Here is a 23109-nt window from a genome sequence, read left to right on the forward strand (position 1 = left end):
CGTCAGGACCCCCAGGCAGGTGTTATGCCCCCAACTCCCCAGCACAGAGACTCAGGACACCCCCTTTCATTCACTGCCAGAGTCCTTCCTGGGTGGGCTCTCATTCTCTCCTCCGATCCCCACCAACCTCCCCAAAGCTTCCTCCAAGGTGCAGCCTTGCAAAGCCACGGGTCATTCTTCCCTGGTTTTCGCTTACTTCCTTTGCACACTGTTTCCATCATTAGAAAGCCATTAGCACAAGGCAGTGCTGGGGGAAGGGGTCCCCGAAGTTGGGCATCCTGGAAAGATGCTTATTTATAACCAAGACCTCTGGCCCCCAGGGCAGACCCCAGTTGCATTCCTGGCTCATTTTGTGTTTCCAGGAATTAGGATCTTCCCAGCACCCCTCTCATTATTTCATCTGCCTTCATGTGTCTTACTCACCCTGCCGCAGCCCACGGAACCTGTGAATTTGGTGCATTCCTTCGCTACTAATGCAGTCCTCAGGACATGTCTCTGCGTGTGGCTGGGTGGGATAGCTTGGCTAACGTGAAGGAACGTAACCCATAATCAGCAACTTCAAATGAGACAGTTCTGCTTGCCTGATGCCTGTCCCCGCAGCTTTGCGGGGGGCTCTGAGCTCAGCGGCGTGGCCTGCTGGGCTCCTGGCTGGGGTCACCACCGCCAGCAGTGCTGGCACCATGCTTAGGGACGGGAAGCCTGGGAAGGTCCTTCTTGGGAAATTAAATGTCCCCACGGGGAGGTGGCACGCAGCTCCTGCTCCCAACTTCTTGTCAGGAGGTTTCCGTCCCTAACAACATGTGAGCTAGAAGCACAGTCCCACTGTGCGCCCAAACTAGGGCCAGATGCTGCTGGCAAGACGTTGTGCCCCCTGCCACGTGCAGATTCTGGCCGTGCACGGAAACCCGGAGAAGTGTAGGGGTGGAGATCCACAGACCCTCCCGTCAGACAGCTGGTGCTCTTATTACTCGCCATGAACATTATGTGCTTGCACACACACGCACATGCATGTGTGCACAGGCACACACACAAACACACGCACGTGTATACCTGCACGCGCACCCATCTGCGCACACACTGCCCACATGCACTCACATGAATACATACACACATGCACGCACAAACACATACGCATGTATACCCACACACACAGACACACAACGTGTGCAATCGTGCACATCTGTGCACCTGCACATTCACACACGTGTGCACACATACACAGTGCGTGCACACAGACACATGCGTATGTATACGCACACATGCACATGGGTGCACGCACATGGCCGTGCACACCTGTACACCTGAACACACACACCTGTGTGCACGTGCGTGCACACATGCCTATGAACATGCACACTCAATGCTCATCTCGCATACATCCACACACCACACACGCAGACAGACATGTGCACACGCACGTGCATGCGTCTACCGCAGCACCCTGCCCTCAGCCCGAGTACTGCAGTTCCTGCCCGGATGGCGTGGCTCCACCTGCCCCTTACAGGACACTGCTTGGGTGTGGAGTCCTGCCTTCCCTGCTGCTTTCATCGTGTCTAGCTCCCCCTCCTTCTTACTACTCTGAGGAATACACACTGAATCTCAAAGCAAAGCAAAACATACCACAACATGAAGACTGAGCTCCGTACTCATCGGCTACCCCAGTACCCGCCCGGCTCTGTCTTCCGCTGCGGGGCAGGGGGTCGAGGCGGCGGGCCTGAGATGCTGTCCTACCCTCTTGTCCTTGAACCCCTCCTCCAACGAGAGTCACATCCAGGAAGCAGCCCCGGGCCCTGAAGACCCGACTTCCAAACCCAACCCCCTCCCTCCTCTTCCCTCTCCCCTCCCTCTCCCCCCCTTCCCCTCCTCCCCGTGCACCTGCTCCTCCTTCCCTTCGCCCCCCCTCCCTCCCCCCCTCCAGGCAGCTCATCTGCGACAATCAGCCTGATTTCCTGGAAGACTTGAAAGAGAAAAGCCCTGAGATTTCGGGCGCAGTGGCCAGGCCACAATGGGGACCAAGCCGCCTGCGTTGTTCCATCGGGCTGTCCATCCTGGCAGACACTCAGGAAGACAGCCTCCTCTGACTCATCCGTGGGCCTGGGTCCACGTTTCTCTCCAGGGTAGTCGCTGATCGTTCCCAGACGCCAGACGCGAACCTCCAGGCTCCTCTTTGTGTGTTTTGCATCCCGGCTGCCTAACGGGAGGATGAAAGGGGCCTTCGTCAGAAGTGCTTTTCGTGATGGGGAACTATGTGATCATTTCTGCTTTGCTTTCTCCATAGCCCTCCGAGCGCGGGGGGGAGGGGTGCATCCTTTAGGAATCCAGCCCGCAAGGCCATTCAGGCAGGGGTACTGCACCCGCAGGCCGAGGCAGCTGGGATGGCCTGGCGGGAGTCTGGGTTTCATGTTACCAGCTGTGCGTCCCTGGGAAGCATTACCGAACATCTCGGGGCATCAGACTGCCCAGTTGCGAACTGAGGACAAGAACCCCCTCCTCCTGGGTGCTCGTGTGTGCTGAGACCACACCTGCTGTGCTCAGCTGCTGGTCCGGGCGCGTGGTCAGGGCTCTCTGACCACACGGGTGCTCCCTCTGTGCTCACTTCGGGCTTGTGTCCTCGTCCGAGGGCCGCCCGAGCACACCGGCACAGGCCTGGGCTCCACATGCGTGTTCTGGAGGCACTGAGAAGCATTTTGGGCAGCTCACCATCCCGAGGCTTGAGGCAGAGGCTTGTCCTTGCCTTTTCGACCCTCTGGACATGCCTCCATCCTGCCCTGCATTGCCAGAGCCCACAGTGTGGCACCCCTCCTGGGTGGCCTTCCTCAGCCACAGCCGCCAATCTCCTTCCACTTCCCTCTTGTGAGGATGCTCAGGTGATCCTGGGGGCCCACCAGGACAGTCACCCAATAATCTGCCCATCTCAGCATCCTTAACTGAACCACATCTGCAAAGTCCCTTTTACCGAAAAAGGTTACACTGACAGGTTCCAAAGACTCAGGACCTGACGTCTTAGAGGCCACGAATTAGCCTAGGACACTTACCCAGGCCTGGTTTAAGATGAGAAGGAACACACACACACACACACACACCCAGATTGCTGGAAAGCAAAGACAAGAGGAGGAGGTTCTTCCACTGAACTTGGTTCTTCTCTCAGATGCCAGCAGGGAGGAGCAGTCTTGTACGGGGCAGGAGTTGAGAATGTGGACGGCACAGCCGCAGCCCCAGTGCCCAGCTGTGGCTCTGCCCCTTCCTGGGGGAGTGCCTGGTCTCGGGCTCCCCACTGGACAGCAGGAGCTAACACGTGCCTGTGTCTCCCTGTCCAGGGCACAGAGCCCCGGACACGGACTTAACCAGGGAGGGGCTCCAGGAGGCAGAGTGAGGGAGTGGGGCAGGGTGGGAAGGGCAGAAGGAAGAGACACCAGCGGGGCAGTGCCCTGCTGGGCTCACGGGGAGAAATCCCACGGGGCTCAGTAAGGAACCGTGAAGAGTATAGGTCGCAGCCACCCCCGCAGCTGAGATGGAAGTTCTCCAGAGAAATCCGTGCGGGAGCTGAAGAGCGCAGGACGCACAGTTGAGGGAAACCGAGCCGAGCTGAGCAGTTCCTGTGAAACTAGCCTCCGCCTCCCCGCAGGAGGCTCTCGGGCTGGTGGCTCTGCACACGGTGCCCCTCCTCCAGGCAGACCAGAGCTCAGCAGGCCAAGGTGGGCGGGCAGCATGCAGCACCCAGTGGCTCAGGGCACGGCTCCCAACGCCTAAGGGCCATCTGCCGGAGGACATGCAGCAGGAGAGCTCGGCTGCCTGGCTGTGGCACCTGCGGGCAGGCGGAAGAAGGGGTCCTAGGAGGAGCGGTCAGACCCCTACAGCATCTGCTGTTCCCACAGCAATGGCATATGGGAAGATCTCACCGCCTGCCTCTCCTCTCTCCTCTTCACAGGTGTCTGACAGATGTGACTACGTCTTCGTCAACGGGAAGGAGATGAAAGGCAAGGTGAACGTGGTGGTGAACTTCACCTACCAGCACCTGAGCAACCCCCTGGAGATGACCGTGTGGGTGCCCCGGCTCCCGCTGCAGATCGAGGTCTCGGACACTGAGCTCAACCAGATCAAGGGCTGGAGGGTGCCCATCGTCTCCAACAAAAGGTGGGTGTGCTAGTCACGACTTCCTATCAGAGACCAGAGGCAAACATGCTTCTGCTAAAGGCACATATTTGCAGGGCAGCTAATTTCAGGCCTGACTGGCCCCGGGGCTGCGATCGGCCCCCTCAGGACGGAGTCTGTCCCCGCCTCGTGGGCTGCCTTGCGTGTGCTGGCCTCGTCCTCTACCAGCGTTTCTCCTGCAGTTCCAGACTTGCAGAAAGTGCAGCCTTTCCTTCCCATTGGTTCCAGCAGAGGCCCTAGAGTTACGCTGGCCTCCCTTGGGCTGTGTGTCCGTCCCCAAGGCCATCAGTGTAGCGAGGACGTAGATCACACTGTCCGCTGAGGCTTTGCCATGACTCCTTGACTGGAGTCGGAGCACCTGGAAGAGGTCAGCCCCACCCGAACCGATGGGTCGATACTGGACGAAGGGGCCAGTTGATTCTGGGATGACGCGAATGACAGAGGTCCCCTAGAAAGACCAGAGAGCAGACTCTGCTGACCTGGGCAGCCCTCTGTGCCCCCAGCCCAGAAGTTCAGAGATTGCTTGGTCTCGGGGAGATGAGGTCAGAAGACGGTCCCCCGTGTGCCTGGTCCTTTACCCTGAGGTGTCTGCTGGAGGCAAGGTGTCCTTTATCCACACGGGCCACCAGGTACCAAGAGAATAGCAAGAGGTCAGGTTCTTTGTTCAGAGACACTGAGGACCAGCACGGCAGACACCTATAGAAAGTGAAAAGTGAGCGCACGTGGAATTAGAGTAGGGAGCACCCCTGGTGTCTTTGCTCAGCAGGGAGGGCACCGGCATTCCTCTGAGGGCTGCCCCTGGAGCTCCACCCCCATTAGTCTCTCTGCCTCAGGGGGAGGGGACAGCTTCCAGAATGCAGCCTGCGGGTCCCACACGTGGCGGGAAGATAGTTTCGGCAGTGACCCTCTATGGACCCTCTAGAGACCCTTCTGCAGGGTCTCTATGGCTGAGCTGGTGGGACCCTCTCCTTAGTTGCAGGGTCTCAGGGCGAGGTTAGGAGTGGTTCTTGGGGCTGCGAGCTGGGCGGCAGCCCGTAGGATGCAGCAGAGGACTGGCTTCGTCTGATCGTGGCCCATCTCCGTGTCAGCTCAGATCCGGCCACAGAACTGGGCTGTTGCTCAGATGGAGACCGCCATGTGCCAGGAAGAACTGGCTGGACAGAAGGCGTCAGACACAAAGGGAGCAGCTAACGTCTGTCCCCAAGCCAAAGTATCCCAGTCCTTTCTGTGCTTACTGTCCCGTTACCTCGAGTTCGATACCGACCGCCACGCGTGCTGGTTGATGGGGCCTTCACGGTCGCCCACAGCCCTGTCAGCTGAGCTGCACAATGCAATGACGGGTCCCCAGACTTAGGGGCTTAAAGCAGACGCGTATGATCTCACGGTGTGAGACGCCGCTGCGCTGGCTTCTGGCTAGCTCCACGGGGCTGCTCCCGACGTGGCGGCTCGCTTGCTCAGGCCGAGCAAGGGAAGAACCAAGGAAAGACTATGAAGCAAGGAGAGTCACGGTCTTTCTTAAAGCCGCATCCCGGAAGTGACACCCTGTCACTTTGGCTACCGTCTTCCGCGGCGGGAACGTTACTAGGTGCGGCTTGCGCTCTGAGGGGGGCGGGATTCTGCTGACTGCATTCTGGGAGGTGGGGGCCCCTGGGAGCTCTGCTGACCACACCAGCCCCTTCCGATTGTCAGGACCGGTGTCACCCCGTGGTCAGGTTATTTGGGGTCTCACCCCACCGGGCTGGGCTCCCCGCCCGCTCACCTTTGCAGCCCCTGCCGCCGGCCCCAGTCAGCACCTGCTAACCCGACCTGACCATTTGACAGGCCGGCCCGGGACAGCGAGGAGGAGGAGGAGGACGACAGGCGGGGGGGTCGCGGCTGCGCGCTCCAGTACCAGCACGCCATGGTGCGCGTCTTGACGCAGTTCGTGGCCGAGGCGGCGGACCGGGGCGGCCACCTGGCCCACCTGCTGGGCTCAGACTGGCAGGTGGACATCACGGAGCTGGTGGGCGACTTCATGCAGGTGGAGGAGCCCCGCATCGCCAAGCTTCAGGGGGGACAGGTCCTCGTCGGCCAGGAGCTTGGGATGACCACCATTCAGGTGAGCAACCCCCAGGGCAAGGGCCCTCTGTATCCGTCTGCCTCTTCTCTGCCCAGAGAATTGTTCGTCATTGCTTAGGACATGTCTTGCTAGAGTGAACCAGATTGTCTCCTGGATGCTGTCGGGGCTGTAAGGTTGTGACAAGAGTCTCGAAGCTCCTCCCTTGTTGCTTGCATCGACAAATGCTGCTTGGTTCTCCTGGATGCGTCGTGTTTGAAACCCCAGTACGCTGTCCGTCTCCTTGCCATGCTGGTGTTACCGTCGTGGGGAGAAGGCTCTGGGCCTGAGCCGGCCTCATGGGAGCTGTGGGCAGGGGCACGGCCAGCAGCTTCTCACTGAGCCCTCCGCCCCACTGACCACCGCCTGGTACCACAGCGTTCCATCCCGCCGTGATGCCACACAGCCTCAAGTCCCACCCCAGGCCCAGCGAAAACAGGGGATCTCAGAAACGAGCCAAGGAGAGGAACAAAGTTATTATGCCCCTCACAGTCTTGGGGGCAGCTGCAGCTAGGGACGGCTCGGGCAGGACCAGGATTTAACAGGAGGTTTTGGAACAAACACTCCCCCAAAACGCCATTCCAGGAGGTCCCGTGGGTTTAGTCGTCTACCTCCTGTCTGAGAACAAACAGCAGCAGCTCCCCCCAACTGGGCCACCGGCCTTGCCGTGGGGTTTCTGCCACAGCTGGGTGCATGGAAGCCTTGTCAGTGGGAGTATTGGATTATGCCAGATTTAGAGCACATCCACTCCAGAAAATTGGCTAGTATTTAAAAGAGACCATTGTAGGGCGCCTGGGTGGCTCAGTGGGTTAAAGCCTCTGCCTTCGGCTCAGGTCATGACCTGGGGTCCTGGGATGGAGCCCCGCATCAGGCTCTCTGCTCAGCGGGGAGCCTGCTTCTTCCTCTCTCTCTCTCTCTCTCTCTCTCTCTCTCTCTCTGATGCCTCTCTGCCTACTTGTGATCTCTGTCTGTCAAATAAATAAATAAAATCTTAAAAAAAAAAGAGAGAGAGAGAGAGAGACCATTGTACTCAAGGAGGAAAATAGACGGGTCTGAAGTGACCCGGGGTCACAAGCTCCAGGGATCTCTAAGACCAGAGAAGGTGACAGCGAGCAAAGCAGCCTGGGTGTGAGCCGAAAGACAGAAGCCCACCTGGGCCCCAAGTGCTGGGGACACAATAGGGGCCAGTGAGGAGTGTGGCGAGGGAGGAGGGGCTGAAGGTGATGCAAATCGAACACGGCCAGATGTTGCAGATTTCTCCAGAAAAGCAAAAAATCTTTCTGTGTGAAATTCTCTCTCTTTTTTTTTTTTAAGGGTGGCCATTAATTCCATTATGTTTTATTTATTTGAGGCTCCTGCAGGGCTTAGTTGCTTAGGCATCTCCCTTTGGCTCAGGTCATGATCCCAGGGTCTTGGGATCAAGCCCCGCATCTGGCTCCCTGCTCAGTGGGGAGCCTGCTTCTCTCTTTCCTTCTGCTGCTCCCCCTGCTCGTGCTCTCTCTCTGTGTTGAACACATGAATAAAATCTTGGGAAAATAAAGAAGTATTTAAAAAATAAAGTTTTATTTACGTCAAACCGAACGTATCTGCCCCCAAAACCTCCACCATTAACTTCCAGTTGGAAGATCTAAACCGAAGAGCTGAATTCCTCCCACGTGGGGACCGGAACCAGGAGCAGCATTAGCCTGGCCCACACGGGGTGGCATAAACACCAGGGCCATGACACAGGTCGGGGCTTCTAGTCGGGGGCGTGGGCTGGCTCCCCATGCCTCCGACGCAGACGCCGTCCTGGTGGGGCCACGGGTCCTGAGACCTTCTCTTCTTTCCTCCGAGCCCTCCCGAGCTGTGCATTCGCTTGTCCGCTTCCTTCCGGGGGCTCGTAACCCCCTGCTGTCCCGATTGTCCCAACCTGACTTAGAGACCGAGGTGGTATTTGGAAAGAATCACGGAGCCCAATACACGAATTTCAGGGGACCTGGGAAAACCGCCATCCCGACGTAGGTCTTTGTAAATACCAGCACTACCTCGCGGAGAGAAGCGTGTCGGGTATGTGGGGTAAAGGAAGCTGGAAGCCGTGTCCAGGAGGAGGCTGCGGGTTCAAGTGTTCAAACTTGAGTGAGGGGCGAGTGGGACAAAGTGTTGCACAGAAGCAGAATCTCTCCTCTGCAGGGTCGAAATGCCTTAGCTTGGTTTCCCCGGGACGCCACAGGTGTCCGCGGGAGAAATGAGACTCCGGGATGTCGGCACCGGTGGTGGGGACCCCCAGCTCTGTGTGCAGGCTGATCCCCCAACGCTCAGTGTTTCCCCGGGTGTGGCATGTGAGCTGTCGTGACGCGACTCCGGTGACACGCAGACCGACAGCCTCCGGTCAGCCGTGCACGTATGTCAGACAGAAACACGTAAATACGTCACTAGCCCATCAGAACCATTTCCCCTTGCTGCTGTGAAGTTTCTTACACCAGTTATTTAAGGGAAATAATTTTACATGAAGTATGCACGTGCACAAGTCATGGAGAACGCTCACGCAGCTCGGGACTCATGAGCGAGCCCTCGGGGAAGGACAACGTAAATTCGTCCCCTGAAGAACTGCGGGTGCCTGCCGGGTCGTGGGGTGTCACGTCCCCCCACATCCACTGCCTTGCTGTGACTTTAAAATTACATCGCACCTTCACAAGAGAGATACATCTTTGGGAAGAAGACGTCAGTGGAAAGACCCGTTCCTGTTCCCTCTGCCTCATTTGTGTGTCTCTGTGAGCATCACTTGTGCCGCAGGGGGAAATGCCGGGGCCGCTGAAAGCTTTTCCTTCCGTGTCGGTTCTGCCTTTCAGATCCTGTCGCCTCTGTCGGACGCCATCTTGGCAGAAAAGACCATCACTGTGCTGGATGAGAAGGTGACCATCACCGACCTCGGGGTCCAGCTGGTGACAGGGCTGTCACTCTCCCTGCAGCTCAGCCCAGGGAGCAACAGAGCCATCTTTGCCACCGCGGCGGCACAGGAGCTTCTGCAAAGGCCCAGACAGGTAGGGAGGCAGGGCTGGGCTCAAGTAGGTCACGCATCACATGAGGTCAGGCACCAGCTAAGTCACCCACCAGATGGGTCACGCATCACATGAGGTCAGGCACCAGCTAAGTCACCCACGAGAATGGATCACGCATCAGATGAGGTCACCCAGCAGGTGGGTCAGATATCCGGTTGGCGGAGGAGGGTCAGACATCTGGAAGAGTCCCAAGTGGGGCCAGGTCACAGGTCAGGTGGGGCGATTCACTGAGCGGGTCCCACATCACGCGAGGTCCCGCAGTGGGGTGAGGCCACACGTTAGATCGGTTATTTGTCTGGTGGAGTCACTCACTGGGGGTCCCACAGAACGGTGGGACCCATGTCAGGGGCATCTCAGCCTGGAAGGGGTTTGGGAGGCAGGCAGCTCTGTGGCTTATGCTTCCGAGCTGCCTTAGAGCCGCAAGAAGGAAAAAGGTTTCCCAGTATCAAGGATCACGGGCCCCAGGAGACGAGGGGCTGGACGAGGGCTCCACCCCCATTAGCCCCAGTGCCAGGAGCGCTCAGGCAGTCGCTGGGGCTGTCTCGCGCTCTTCCGCTGCCCCCACGGCCCCGGCAGGGGGAGGACGAGCCTCCGGGGAGGTGCCCACAGCCTGCTCCGAGTCCCTGCAGGGAAATGGGGCAGCAGGTCTGGGGCGATGGGGGATGGGAGGGGCCGCTCTCGCCGGGCTTGCGGTTTAGCTCAGGGCAGAGGCAAGGACCCCGTGGGGACGTCGGTCTGCGTCTCCTTTCTCTGTACCTGACGCTGACCCTGTGCCCTGTGTGTTTGTGTGTCAACGTGATGGTTTCCCACATTGCTGGGAATAGGACGTTCGCAAACACTGTGTGCGCTCCTTCCTCGTTAGAGGAGAGTTAAGCCTTCTCGGTTAGCGGGAACACGGAGGCGGTGGTGAACCTCGCTGAGCAAGGACGCAGTGGTCTGCAGCCGCTGGTGCTCTCTGGGGCTCGCGAAGTGGGACGTCCTCCCGCGGGGCTGCTGGAACCTCCAGCCCCGGTCGGGGGTTTCCTGGCAGCTTCCCTTCAGGGCGGAAGCCTTCCTGGCAGGTGTCCCCTCGGCTCTTCCAGCCCTGGCACCGCCGAGGCTGTAACCACGCTCTGAGGAGAGCCGGACTTGTCCCAGGGCACCCAGAGCCCTCGCATCTTCCCAGCCTGTCCCTGTCCCTCAGCACTCCACGTCCTGTGTTAGCGAATTCCTCTGCCCCTTCGCGGTGGTCTTTGCGGGCAGGGGCTTCGATGATGAAACCCTTGAACGTGGATGACTCTAGTCACAGATGCGAACTCTTGCCGGAGACAAATCTCCTTGTTCTCAGGGCCGGGTGCCAGGCAAGATACAAGGCACAGATAACAAAGGGGAAACAAGCCAGGGCTGCTTTCTGTCATCGCGGGATGATAAAATCAGGGGACCGCTGGCCGGGGCTCAAGGAGGCAGTGAGACGGAGTTAGAGGAAGGCCAGGGAGCGGATCCACTCGTGACATGCAGAGCCTACCGTGCTCGCCCGGGGCTGGCTCCGTACTTGAGTCACATGGCCCTTGTCGCCACGTGCACTTGGCTCTGACATTTCAGTCTCAGGAAATCCAATGGCTTTTGAGTCTCCTGCTCCGGTTTCCTGGCAGATTGGATGAAGCTGGAGAGTCGGTGTCCCGTCCTGGGGCTCTGGGGCTGTTTCTCAGCCTCATTCTGCAATTAGCAGCTGGTCCAGCCAATGCCTGACCCTAACCCTAACCCTAGGGGTATCTCGTGGCGGGGCTGAAGCCAGCAGTCACATTCCTACTTCCAGACGCCAAGCAACACCGGGTAGAAGTGGCTTCGGTCATACTTAGAGGTGCTTTGGTTGCCAGAAAGAGAAATGTACTCGAGCAAGCTTGAGATGTGCGGGCTCTGCTCCCAGGACCAGGGGCTCCAGCAGACCCCAGCTGCGGCACCTCGGAAGACGCAGGATGTCGACGGCCTCCCCACGCTCACACTGCCTGCCCTGAGCCTGCCTTCCACTGTAGTCCTTTTTCCTGTCCTGCAGTGATGCTGGACGCGGACATTCATTCATCCCTCATCACTGCGGGGCCCCGAGGTGGCTCCACCCCCCAGTCATCGTCCTGCAGCTCAGGCTCTGAGCCCATCTGTCTGATTTCACATTTGAGAGGGACAGAGAGAGACTCGCACTGGCCCAGCACCACAGAGATGAACAGCTTTGCAGGTTCCCTCGTGACCCCTTGTCCCCAGTCCAGTCCGCCGTGGCGCCGTGGCGCCATGGCTGGGTGTGCGGGGGCCACATGCCTCTCCAGGCTAGTTATCCTGGGGTTGGGGTGGAGTAGTTCCTCGGAATCTTGGGGAGGAAGCGCCAGTTCGAGGTCAAGCACAGCGACCTCTTCCCTGAAATTCAAGGCTCGCGTTCAATCAGGGAGTATCTCCTTTATTACGGTCTGCCTGGTCCAGCTGGTGCCAAAGGGAGTGATCTAAGCCACAAAACCAGAAGGCGAAAGATTGAGACATGGGCCACCTTGGTCTCCCTGTCTCCCCCGTGTGACCGAGGGGAGGAGGCCGGCAGACACAGTCCACGTAGGGTGTGTGTCTCCCTGGCTGGTTTAGCTCCCTGTCTCCCAGTCAACCCGGCGTCTGGAAACTCTTGCAAACCTGCACCCGTAGACCCAGATGCAGCGGGACCAACACCACCCAACCTGCGGCACCTCTGGGTGTCCCTGTCCAGATCAGGGGCCCTCATCTCCGTTGTGAGGGATGAGCGGAGACTCGGGATTAAAGCAGCATAGAAATAATGTCATATTTTCCCTTGAAATGTGTGTCGGTCGTAAATGATCCCACCAGCCAGTCCTGCCCTTAGACATGTAATTTATGGTGGCATAGACGTGGATCTTGTGCCCCTTAAAAACCCCGGCTTTCTTCTTGATCCATTCATCTGCTGATGGACATCTAGGTTCTTTCCATAGTTTGGCTATTGTGGACATTGCTGCTATAAACATTCGGGTGCACGTGCCCCTTCGGATCACTATGTTTGTGGAATACTTTGCAGCCATCAAAAGAAATGAAATCTTGCCATTTACGATGACATGGATGGAACTAGAGCGTATCATGCTTAGCGAAATAAGTCAATCGGAGACAGACAACTATCATATGATCTCCCTGATATGAGGAAGTGGTGATGCAACATAGGGAGTTAAGGGGGTAGAAGAATAAATGAAACAAGATGGGATTGGGAGGGAGACAAACCATAAGTACCCCTGGGGATAAAAATACATTATATGTTTATTAAAAATAAATATATAAATAAAAATTTTTTAAAAAGAGAGAAAAAAAAAAGAAACAGACCGGAGCATCCATTAACAAAAACAAACAAACAAACAAACAACAACAACAAAAAAAACCTGTCTTTCTTTCAATTCCTTGGGGAAGAAAAGCAGATCTTCTTATGGGGCGTTTAGCCCGGGCTCCCTTCATTCTCACGTCAAGGCCATGGTTGTGGTCTGGTTTCCCACCTCCACAAAGCAGTGAATGTCTTCCATGACCCTCATGCATCTGATCTCATTTCTGCCTGCTTAAAAGGCATTCCTTTGTTCTTGTGTTATTTCTGCCACTGAATGTCTGCCGTGCAAAGCCGTGGTCTTCCGTGAGCTGTGGGGCCCGTGCTTACTGACTTATTTTATTCAACAGGAAGCGGCCATCAGTTGCTGGGTCCAGTTCAGCGATGGTTCCATCACCCCCTTAGACATCTACGACGGCAAAGACTTCTCCTTGATGACCACCTCCCTGGATGAGAAGGTGGTCTCCATCCACCAAGACCCCAAATTCAAGTGGCCCATCATCGCTGCTGAAACCGAAGGGCAGGGGGCCCTGGTGAAGGTCGAAATGGTCATCAGTGAATCGTGCCAGAAATCCAAACGTAAGAGCGTGCTGGCCGTGGGAACAGCCAACGTCAAAGTTAAGTTTGGCCAAAACGATGCGAACCCCAACACCAGTGACAGCGGACACTCTGGGGCTGGAGTTCACCTAGAAAATAACGTCAGTGACAGAAGACCCAAAAAACCCTTGCAAGAGTGGGGGAGTAACGGAGGAAGGTACCACAGCAGTTCCTCCATGGGCCTCATGGAAGGGAGGGGGTCCACGACGGAGAGGTCAACCTTTCAGAGGAAGAGCAGTCAAGGAAGCCTTTTAGATGATGACAGCCATCTGCAGACCATCCCCGTCGAGCTCAGCAGCTTCCCGACCCCGGGCGACCCGCCCAGAAGCAACGCCGAGTCAGACGAGAACGGCCTCGCGCAGGCCTCCAAAGGGTTGACCGACTTGGAGATCGGCATGTACGCTCTGCTGGGGGTCTTCTGCCTGGCCATTCTGGTCTTCCTCGTCAACTGCGTGGCCTTTGCGCTGAAGTACAGGCACAAACAGGTTCCGTTCGAGGAGCAGGAAGGTCTGAGTCACTCGCACGACTGGGTCGGCCTGAGCCACCGCTCCGAACTGCTGGAGAACCACATCAACTTTGCGTCCTGCCAAGACGAGCAGATCACTGCCATCGACAGGGCCGTGGATTTCGAAGAGAGTAAGTATCTGCTCAGCACAGACTCCCAGAAGAGCAGCAACGGGCAGCTGCTCAAGTGTCCGGGCCCCGGCGTCACAGACGAGAGGGATCAGAGAGGCGAGCCCCCGGCGTCCCCTACCTCAAAGAGGAAAAGAGTGAAATTTACCACCTTCACCACCATCCCCTCGGACGATGGCTGCCCCACCGTGAACTCCATAGCGGCCGGCGGTGAGGACATGCGCTGGGTCTGCCAGGATCTGGACCCCGGGGAGAGCAGACCGCCGCACGGCTACGTGGAAGGGTTACGTGAGCACGTGTAAGCCAGACCCTCACGGACGCGGGCTCTCACTCACTCTCAGCCTTTAAATTTGGGGATGTGTGGCCAGGGCACCCCTGGGAAAGGAGTGACGTGACAGGACAAGATAAGATCGCCCCCATCGGCAGAGCCCCGGCAAAGGTCGCCGGCTTGGCTGGGTGGCGCCACGTCGGGATCGGGGCACCCATTCCGGCACCCAGCGTCTGGGCTGGTGCTGAGACGGATCGTGCCTGGCGAGATTTGTAAAACTTGGAAGAAAAATGAGTTCTGCGCCACCGAGCATCTGAGAGGTCCCAGGAAAGAACGGCCCTCCCCCGCCCCCCGTCCATCACCCTTTTTTCTCTTGAACCAAAGCCCTTGGGTATGGTGAAACCCAAGGGAGTCCAGAACTCACTCCTGCAGAGCCCAGAAGACGCCTGAGACTCGGGTGGGGTGCGAGTGGATGGACGGTGGGGACAGCGAGTTCCTCGAGCCGGGGTGCGCGTCCCTCCGTGAGCGGGACCGCGTGCTGCCGCAGGGACAGAAGGGCCGCACGTGGGCAAATGGGCCTCAGATATCTTTGTCACGAGATGCCGAGAACAAAGGAGCAAGCCCTCTGGGGCACTCGGGGCTTCCCTTTACTGGTAAACTAGGGATACAGGGCACAGAATGTCAGCCCGTTCAAGGAACCAGGCTTTTCCGGGAAAGTTCACCGTCTTCAAATGTACACTGCTGTGCCCCAGCAGCTGTCGAAGAGCCGTCGCTCATGTGCGGGCACGGGGGCCTGTCCAGCATCCCCCGTGGCTGGTGCATCAGGTCCAAGTGACACTCTGCCGTGGCCCCGCCAGGCAAACGTCACTCGTGTCCTTTCCCTGGAGAGGCTTGAGGATTCACGGTTCTCATGGTGAATTCAACACCCGGGGACACTCATCGCCCTGGCCCCTCAGGAAAGGTGGGGCAACCATTTTGTGATGGCCCCATGGATGGCCACACCGGGTGCCCCATCCACAGTGGCAGAAATAGATGTGGAAGAAGATGGAGTGTGTGGCCTGGGAGAGCCGGGGTCCCACTGTGCCACAGGGGGGCTGGGCAGGAGGCTTGGACTGATGGAGGGACCGAGGTGCCCATGCTTGCAGCGGAGAGGGAGGCCCTAGTCTGTCCGGAGAGCTTTTACGTCATTGCTTAAAATCAGAATGACTCTCAATGTCTCCCCAACCCCTCTGGACAGATGGGAAGCCAGTAGGAGGCAGATGAGGGAGAGATGAAGAGCTGACGCATTCTTGCCCCAGCTCGAGCTCCTGCCAAGGCCGGGCAGGGCGGCGGGACCCCTGGCAAGAAGGCCCCCGGAGAAGCAGGGGGGCGGGGGGGGGGGGGGGCGGGGGGGGGGGGGGTGAGGACGGCTCTCCCCTCTGCCATTTCCTGTCTCCGCTCTGCAGTGCTCTTCTCCGTGTCTCTCCTCCACTGTGTGTCCCTTCTCTCTGTCTCCCTGACCCTGTTTCTCTCCTCCCTCTGTGTCTCTCCGTTCTCTGCTCATCTCCTCCTCCTCAATGCCTATAATTGAATTCTCCCGAGATCGTGGGCGCCCCTCCTCCAGCTCACTCTTTCCACCTTCACTCCCACCAGCCCCCAACCGAGGTGCTCCCCATTCGCTCTAAGCCTGGGAATCCAGCCGCCATCGGCCACCTGCTCCTGTCTCCAAGTCGACTCACCCTGTCTGGTGGGGCGATGAAACTGTCACCCTTTCTCAATGACGGTCCTTTGCTTTCAGTAGCCCTCCTGATATTTCTTTCCATCTGTACCCGCGTGATGTCCCGTTTAACGCGGCAGCCGCTGCCTCTCCCCGATCCGTCTCCCTGCAGAAGGTATTGTAGATCGTAAGAATGTAATATATGTTTATACACTTACCGACTGTAAATATAAAGTTTGCATTCAGCGGCTTTATGGCTGTCCTTTGTCTTTCTATACACTGACCCCCTCTGCGGGGCCGGCCTCAATTGCAGATGGGCCTCCAAACGCTGTAGCTTTTGGTAAATGAAAATGCAGATTTAAGGATCCCGGCACAATCCAATCACACTCTTACGCGGTGTAATGTCGCTCTCTGCACCGAGACGATGTTGACACACGATGACAAAGTGTAGTGTGTACTAAGCATCTCTCCTTCAGGACCTGAAAGGACCTTCAGGTAAATCACATGTGCAGTTCTCTGCTAAAAGCCTGCTGACTGATGGCGGTAAGTGCGAACCAAGGCAGGCGAGCGTATATCCCGGCTCCCTCCGGGCTGCAGCGAGGAAAATTGCTCTGTCCTTTCCTTGGATGCCACACGTCCATTCAGATGTCAGCTCCCAGAGGTGTGCCCACGGTGGCTCTGGGCTGCAGGAAAAAGATTGACTTTTAGATTCCTCTAATAGTCAAATGCAGTCTGGAGACTTCTGCAGGGGGGAGGGGAAAAAGTGCATGAAATGCTTGTATCTATGCAACAGTATCAAGTGATGTATCGGTTACTTATTTACCTGGTGTTTACGAAGCAGCTACTGTGCACTTGGAACCGCTGCCGGCACTGGAGATGGAGAGTAACTATGCCAGCCTGCTCGCAGGGATGTCACGTCTACGCGGGTGGGGGGCGTAACATCCAAATAACTTTCAGATCATCGTAAGCTGTAGGAAGGATGATAAAGCAGGTTACAGAAGAGACAAAGACTGAGTCAACATCGAACACTTGGGCCATTTTACCTAAAAAAAAATAAATAAATCTGGATTTCTATCTTTTTTGAAAAGAGACAATTTGGTAAAATGGGGCTTGCAACCCAACTTGGCCCTCCCTTGGAACAGTGGCTTTGCTGTTGACACCTCCAGGCAGGACGCCCAGATTATCTCCCTGACTCCGAGTTGTGGTCCGTGTCACCACTTTCCCTAGAATAGGGAATCAGCACTCCCTGGTCATGTCTCTGCCCCAAAGTGAAAAAAGCAAATCCAGCCAGAGAGAAGCTGTGTGTCCCCAAGACAATGAGAGCAAAGTCTATTGCCCTATGAAAGAGAGAACAGCCCTGTGTGTCTCCCAGGAAAACACAGAATGTTGTCGTTTAACAAATAAGACTGGACATGGCCGATGATGTGGTCTGTGTGCCCAGGATTCAGGAAAGAAGGAGGGATCTGAAAATCTTGAAATGCTTTTCAGTGGGCTGCGTTTGGAAAGCTACCTGCTCTCTTTCCCCCCATCCACCTGCCCCCTTGTTTCCGCCCCCACGGGGCCCCCAGAGCCGCTGAGGGTCCCACCTGCAGACTAAGGCAGCAGGAGCCAGGGTCCTCCGTGCCCCGGATGTGGCCGGCCAACCATCGGTCGTCAGGCACGTTGGGCTGCTGGGGCCGCCTTCACAATCCCCCAGACTAAGGCTGGGACAACAGACATTTCCTGTCTGAGCCTGGAAGTCCAAGACCCCCGGTCAGCAGGTCCATTCCTTCCGAGGCTCCAGGCCTCTCTCCAGCTCCTGGTGATTTGCGGGCCATCTTTGGCTCTCCCTGACTTGTAGGTCCTTTACTCCTACTCTGCCCCCGTGTTCACATGACCTTCCCACACTCTGTGTGTGTGTCTGTGTCCAAATCCTCCCCTTGATCAGGAGACCAGGCATATTGGGAGTGGGGGCCCAGCCTCCTCCGTAGGACCTCATCACAACACATTGTATCTGCAAAGACCCATTTCCAAATAAGGTCCCATCCACTACTGAGAGTTAAGACTTCAGCCCTGAATTTGGGGGGGGGGGGGGGCTTTCGACCCATAATGCCGACCTCTGGCCCGAGGTCTGGGGAGCTGACTGCAACACAGGCCCGCCCAGCCCAGGGCAGGGGCCCACCGGGCTTGCATGAATGTATTTCCCAGAGGGAAACCCGTGCCCCCGCACGTCCGGGGTGTCCTCGCACAGCCACACCGGTCAGGGCTTTCATAGACATCCTCGTGGAAGCCTGGGCAGCTTGCGTCATAAGCTGGAGCCAAATCAAACCTGTCGTCTGCAAATTGTCATGACCCAGGCCTTGCTCACAGATGTCTACCTCCAGGCCTGGAGCTGGGGAAGGGGTGAGCCCCCACCTAACCCACAGGGGCTCCTAGTGGACAGTTTCCAACAAGAAGAGCAGGAGACTTTTGCCATAGCAGTAGATCTGGTCCTGTCACGCAGTTGACTCCCCTGGTCTTCCCTGGTCCTTTCCAGCACCCCCATCCTGGAACCGTAACCGCAGGACTCCAGGAAATTGAGGCCCAGGCTGAGGAAGGAAGAGCAAGGCTCCTTTGCAGATAAACCTTGTGAGTGCGCGGGAGAGACCCACCACTCTCTCGGGGCGCCTGGGTGGCTCAGTGGGTTAAAGCCTCTGCCTTCGGCTCAGGTCATGATCCTGGGGGCCTGGAATCGAGCCCCTCATCCGGCTGTCTGCTCCACAGGGAGCCTGCTTCCTCCTCTCTCTCTGCCTGCCTCTCTGCCTACTTGTGATCTCTGTCTGTCAAATAAATAAATAAAATCTTCAAAATAATAATAATAATAAAAAAAGACCCACCACTCTCTGGCTGGGTCCCCCTGCGGGTCCCTGGAGCCACACAGTCCCAGGGTCCCTGCCTCTTTCTGGGTGGGCCAGACTCTGGATTTCTCACGGCTGCTTTTCTCTGATGCTCAATCAAGTTTGACCCACCAGTTACGCTAATAGGTTCAGGGCGCCATGGTCCCTATTTGGTTTATACCTTTATTTTTATTTATTTTTTTTTAAAGATTTTATTTATTTATTTGACAGAGAACACAAGTAGGCAGAGAGGCAGGCAGAGAGAGAGAGAGAGAGAGAGAGAGAGAAGCAGCCTCTGCATTGAGCAGAGAGCCGGATGCGGGGCTCAATCCCAGGACCCTGGGATCATGACCTGGGCCAAAGGCAGAGGCTTTAACCCACTGAGCCACCCAGGCACCCCATGGTTTATACCTTTAAAAGCTCCTGCCTCATTTGACTTTGTTCCCCCTGCATCCAGAGCATTCCATGGCTCTTATGAGACTCTACTCAGTAGACAGTCGATGTTTGCTCAATGAAAATTAACAGGGTGACCTTTATAAAACATAAATCATGTCACTCTCGGCTTAAAACCCTCCAGTGATGCCCACACATCCTCCAATGGGGTCCGGAGTCCAGACCGTGGCCTGCAGCCCGGAGTGGGGCGGCGCCGCCATCACCCCACCGTGATCCCACCTCCACCTGCTGCCCCACTGAGTCCCAGACTCGCCAGTCTCCTTCCGTCTGTTCTTCCCCTAAAACAGGCTCATCCGCACCTCAGAGCCTCTGCCCTTGTTGGCTCTCCTCAGCATTCGGTGCCCGGCTCCTATGACGTCCCTTCCCGAGGCCTGCCCTGATGACCTTAGGGCAGCTTCATGCTCCTGTCCCGTCCCCACCTGGCCCTCGCCCTCTAAAATCCCCCCTTCTCCCCTTCATGGCTCTCAGAACATTCTGGAGCTGGGCTTTCTCAGTATTTTCCTTCTTGCCAGATGTGTGTCTTCCCTCATAGACTGTATTTCCAAAAGAGCAAGGACTTAGTCTGACCTGTTCTTGGCTGTATCTCCTGTGACTGCAACCACGCCTAGCAAGAGTCAGTAGCCAATGAGCATTATTGGATGGACGGATGGATGGATGGACGGACGGATGGACGGACGGACGGATGGACGGACGGATGGACGGACGGACGGACGGACGGACGGACGGATGGACGGACGGATGGATGGACGGACGGATGGACGGACGGACGGACGGATGGACGGACGGACGGATGGACGGACGGATGGATGGATGGATATGGCTGTGGGGGATGGGAGGACGGACGGATGGATGGACAGATGGACAGATGATTGGATGTCTGGACGGATGAGTGAGCAGACAGATGAACGATGAATGCTTTACGGAGCAGGGTAATAAAGGCATCATCTAATAAATGAAGTTGGTCCCCCAGCAGGAACCAGGAAACCGAAGTGCTGCCAGGGGAGCTGTAAAATGGCATCTAACGGGCGCACCATATGGATGGGACACCGGCATCTCCCTCTGGGCCAATAGGCAAGTCCAAATCTGGTCACTTTACGGGAGGGAAAACGAAGCCAGATGCAATTCCTGCCCTCCAGAGACACACAGACGATGCCACCTCTCCTCGTCTCTCGCTGTAGAGACCTTGCCGGCTTGCTCTGGAGTCTGAGCGGCTGCGCGTGCGGCGCGGTATGAAGTCAGCGTCCCCCTTCAGCGCCCCGCTGGCCGTGCTGTGACAGCTGGGTCGCAGGGTCCGCTGACGCGCACACCCACCCCACGCGCAGGAAGGGGCTCCCTTCTCTACCCCCCTCCCCAGTACCCGGGCATGTTTGGGCACGTGGTAGGTGGGGCAGTCACAGCCCGCCTTGCAGCGCTCTTGGGGCCACGGGACCGGCACTGACAAGGCCTGTGAAGGGTCATGACAGGTGTGGTCCCCATGGGGGCGGTGAAGCGTGAACAGGAGTCCCCCATCCTCTCTTTTCTCCTGCCATGGTGACCCAGAAGGCACGTGCCGGCCCACAGCTCAAGTCAGAGCAGCCCTGTCCCTCGAGGGGCCACGGCAGAGCTCCCCACCCTCACGCCCCTCTTGACACAAGATAGACCCGTGTTCCGTTCCACCGCGGCTCTGACGGTGTATTTATTACGGTGGCAGCAAGCTGGCTGATGGATGCGAGCTGGTAGTAGAGTGTACCCACTAGATACCTTGTTGAGCGGCTGGATTCCTGAGAGCAGACCTTCGTGCTAAGGTGGGAACACGGAGGGGCAAGGAGGGGACAGGATTCCTCCTGGAGCAGGCTTGGTCCCCCATCAGGGGTCCCTGTGGCTTTGGAGCCCCTGTGGCCTCGGCCTGGAAGAGCTGAGCAAAGGCACCACTGAGAGCATGTCCAGAGGCCTGACCTCAACCCCAGCTGGAGGAGAACATGGGGGACCCCTCGCCCATCTCTCATCACTGCTGTCAGCTAATTAGTCTGCTGAGAACTAATTAGTCTCTGCTTTGCTGTCTGACAGGGTCACCCTAGGGCCCGATTGTCCCCAGAGGGCCCTCTGCTGGCTGGTTGTCCAGCTGCATGGCCAGCCCCTTCCCCACCTGCCCTCCAGAGCCGCCAGGCAGCCGCAGGCCAGGCAACAGGACTGGGCTCTCCTGCGGCTCCTGATGGAGGACCCCAACTCTGGTGGTTTGGTTGCTGCCGCTGCTGCTCTTTGAAGACACCCCCTTTGCACACCTGTAGCTCAGAAGCTGTCGCTGCCGGCTGCCACGTCCCCGGGACCCCAGCCTGGCCCACAGCTGGGTCTGTGCTCTCTGCTTCACTATGCAGGGCTCGGCCACGGCAGGCAAGGCTGTCACACGAGAAGACCAGGATGCCTCGTTGGGATGGCTGCGGTGATCCCATAAGGACCTCCGTGGGACCTTCTCCTAGCAGCAAGTCTTACTGGTGTGGACACAGAAGGAGCTGTTAGAACAAGAACAAGTAGCTTGTGATGAAGGCGACCGACTTAAACTGGGCCTGGAGGGGCCCAGGGGCTTGCTTGTTGGCTGAGAGCCTGGCACTCACTCCCTCCCAGCCCAGTGGGTCTACAGGGCAGCGGCAGTGACCGAAGGTCTCCAGCCAGCACCTCTCTGAACCTTGTGCCCATCGACCAAAACAGATCGTGCTTTCTCCGCCTTAGAAGGGGAAGGTGCTACCCCCAAGAAGAGAAGGGCACCGGGCACAGTGGGAATGTTACCCCTTCCCAGGATGTAGAGAAAGTCCTGGGAGATGAGAGCCTTGTTTCTCTTTTAACCCCTTCCTTTCCCTCACAATCAGGAAATTGTAAACACAAGGATATCGAGTCATTAGATGAAGCTAAAAATCCCACTGATACTTCAAAATGTCCCCTGCCCCCTAAGGACCCACCCATTTCTACCATGTGGGGTGACTGTGGGCTCTGTCTGTCCTGAGGGGGCGTGATGGTCATGTCCTCACACCTTCCATCCCTCCTGAGCTCCTGCGCCCCTGGTGGCCCCAGACGCCTCCGCATGAGGTGGCTCCTGCTGCCTGTGTAGATTGCTACGTTCCCAAGGGGCCTTTTCCCAGCCATGACTGTCACCTACAATTCATGGTGGGGAGGAGAGGTACCAGGCCTGGAGGGACCCCTGGGGCAGAGCTCAGTCACCGATAGGCAAGAAGACTTCCCAAATTACATCCCCCGCCCCACAGATAAATAAACAAAATCGAAATCCTCCCTGTTTTAAAAAGCCTCAAGGAATATGCAAAACTCAGTGTTCCCCTTACAGTATTTGGAAAATAACTGTGGTTGAGAGACAGAGAGAGAGTAAGCCTGGGTTAAATAATGCGAACTGTGTGGAGATGCTTTTAGAAGCCCATATTTCCCAAAGCTGGGTGCTTCTCCAGGAGGAGGGATCACCGCCCAAGCTAACACGGGTTCATGATTCACTGCTGCGTAGCAATCTCCCCCAAACTTAGCAGCTTCCAACAACATATGTTTATTACTCACACTTTCTGAGGGTCAGACATCTGGGAGTGGTTCCTGGGGGTTTGTGGCTTGGGGTCTCTTGGATCTCTGGCTCTGGGGGAAGCTGGCTGCCATTCTGTGAGGTCACTCCAACAAATTTGAGCAGAGTTGAATGTCAAGGACTTCAAACAAGCACTAACCTTCCAGAAAAGTGGGCAAGCCCAAGGTTCATCATCTGGTTCCAGCCAAACTGTCCAACACCTATGGCCTCAACCAACATCTGATGGAAGACAGCTATAGCATGTTTCATGATCCAGCCATGGAAGTCATGTGCCACCATTTCTGGGATGCTTCTGATCGCACAGAGCGGTCTTATTTAGGATGGGAGAGAACCACACAAGGCCCTGACTACCTGGAGGTAAGAATCACCAGGGCCATCTTGGATGTTGAAAATCATGACCTTCTCAGGTCGGCTCTCTCCAACTCCCAACCAAAATGGCCT

The 23109-nt window shown here is 57.0% G+C and overlaps 1 protein-coding gene and 1 long non-coding RNA gene across 2 annotated transcripts; one reads left to right on the top strand and one right to left on the bottom strand.

The window, feature by feature from the left end:
* The first annotated feature begins 3924 nt into the window (after nucleotides 1-3924).
* LOC132023789 (transmembrane protein 132D-like) lies at nucleotides 3925-15436 on the top strand. The gene is made up of 4 exons (XM_059409929.1): nucleotides 3925-4134; nucleotides 5974-6250; nucleotides 9076-9267; nucleotides 12964-15436. The coding sequence occupies exons 1-4, from the start codon at nucleotides 3971-3973 to the stop codon at nucleotides 14143-14145; spliced, it is 1815 nt and encodes a 604-aa protein (XP_059265912.1). The 5' UTR covers nucleotides 3925-3970; the 3' UTR covers nucleotides 14146-15436.
* A 971-nt stretch (nucleotides 15437-16407) lies between these two features.
* On the bottom strand, nucleotides 16408-21456 carry LOC132023790 (uncharacterized). Its single transcript, XR_009406039.1, has 3 exons — nucleotides 21377-21456; nucleotides 16631-16775; nucleotides 16408-16490 (listed from the first exon to the last, which is right to left on the bottom strand). It is a non-coding gene; the product is annotated as an uncharacterized LOC132023790 (long non-coding RNA).
* Nucleotides 21457-23109: the final 1653 nt, after the last annotated feature.

This window comes from Mustela nigripes, chromosome 8 (genome assembly GCF_022355385.1).
Source record: "Mustela nigripes isolate SB6536 chromosome 8, MUSNIG.SB6536, whole genome shotgun sequence".
In the NCBI taxonomy this organism is placed as follows: domain Eukaryota; kingdom Metazoa; phylum Chordata; class Mammalia; order Carnivora; family Mustelidae; genus Mustela; species Mustela nigripes.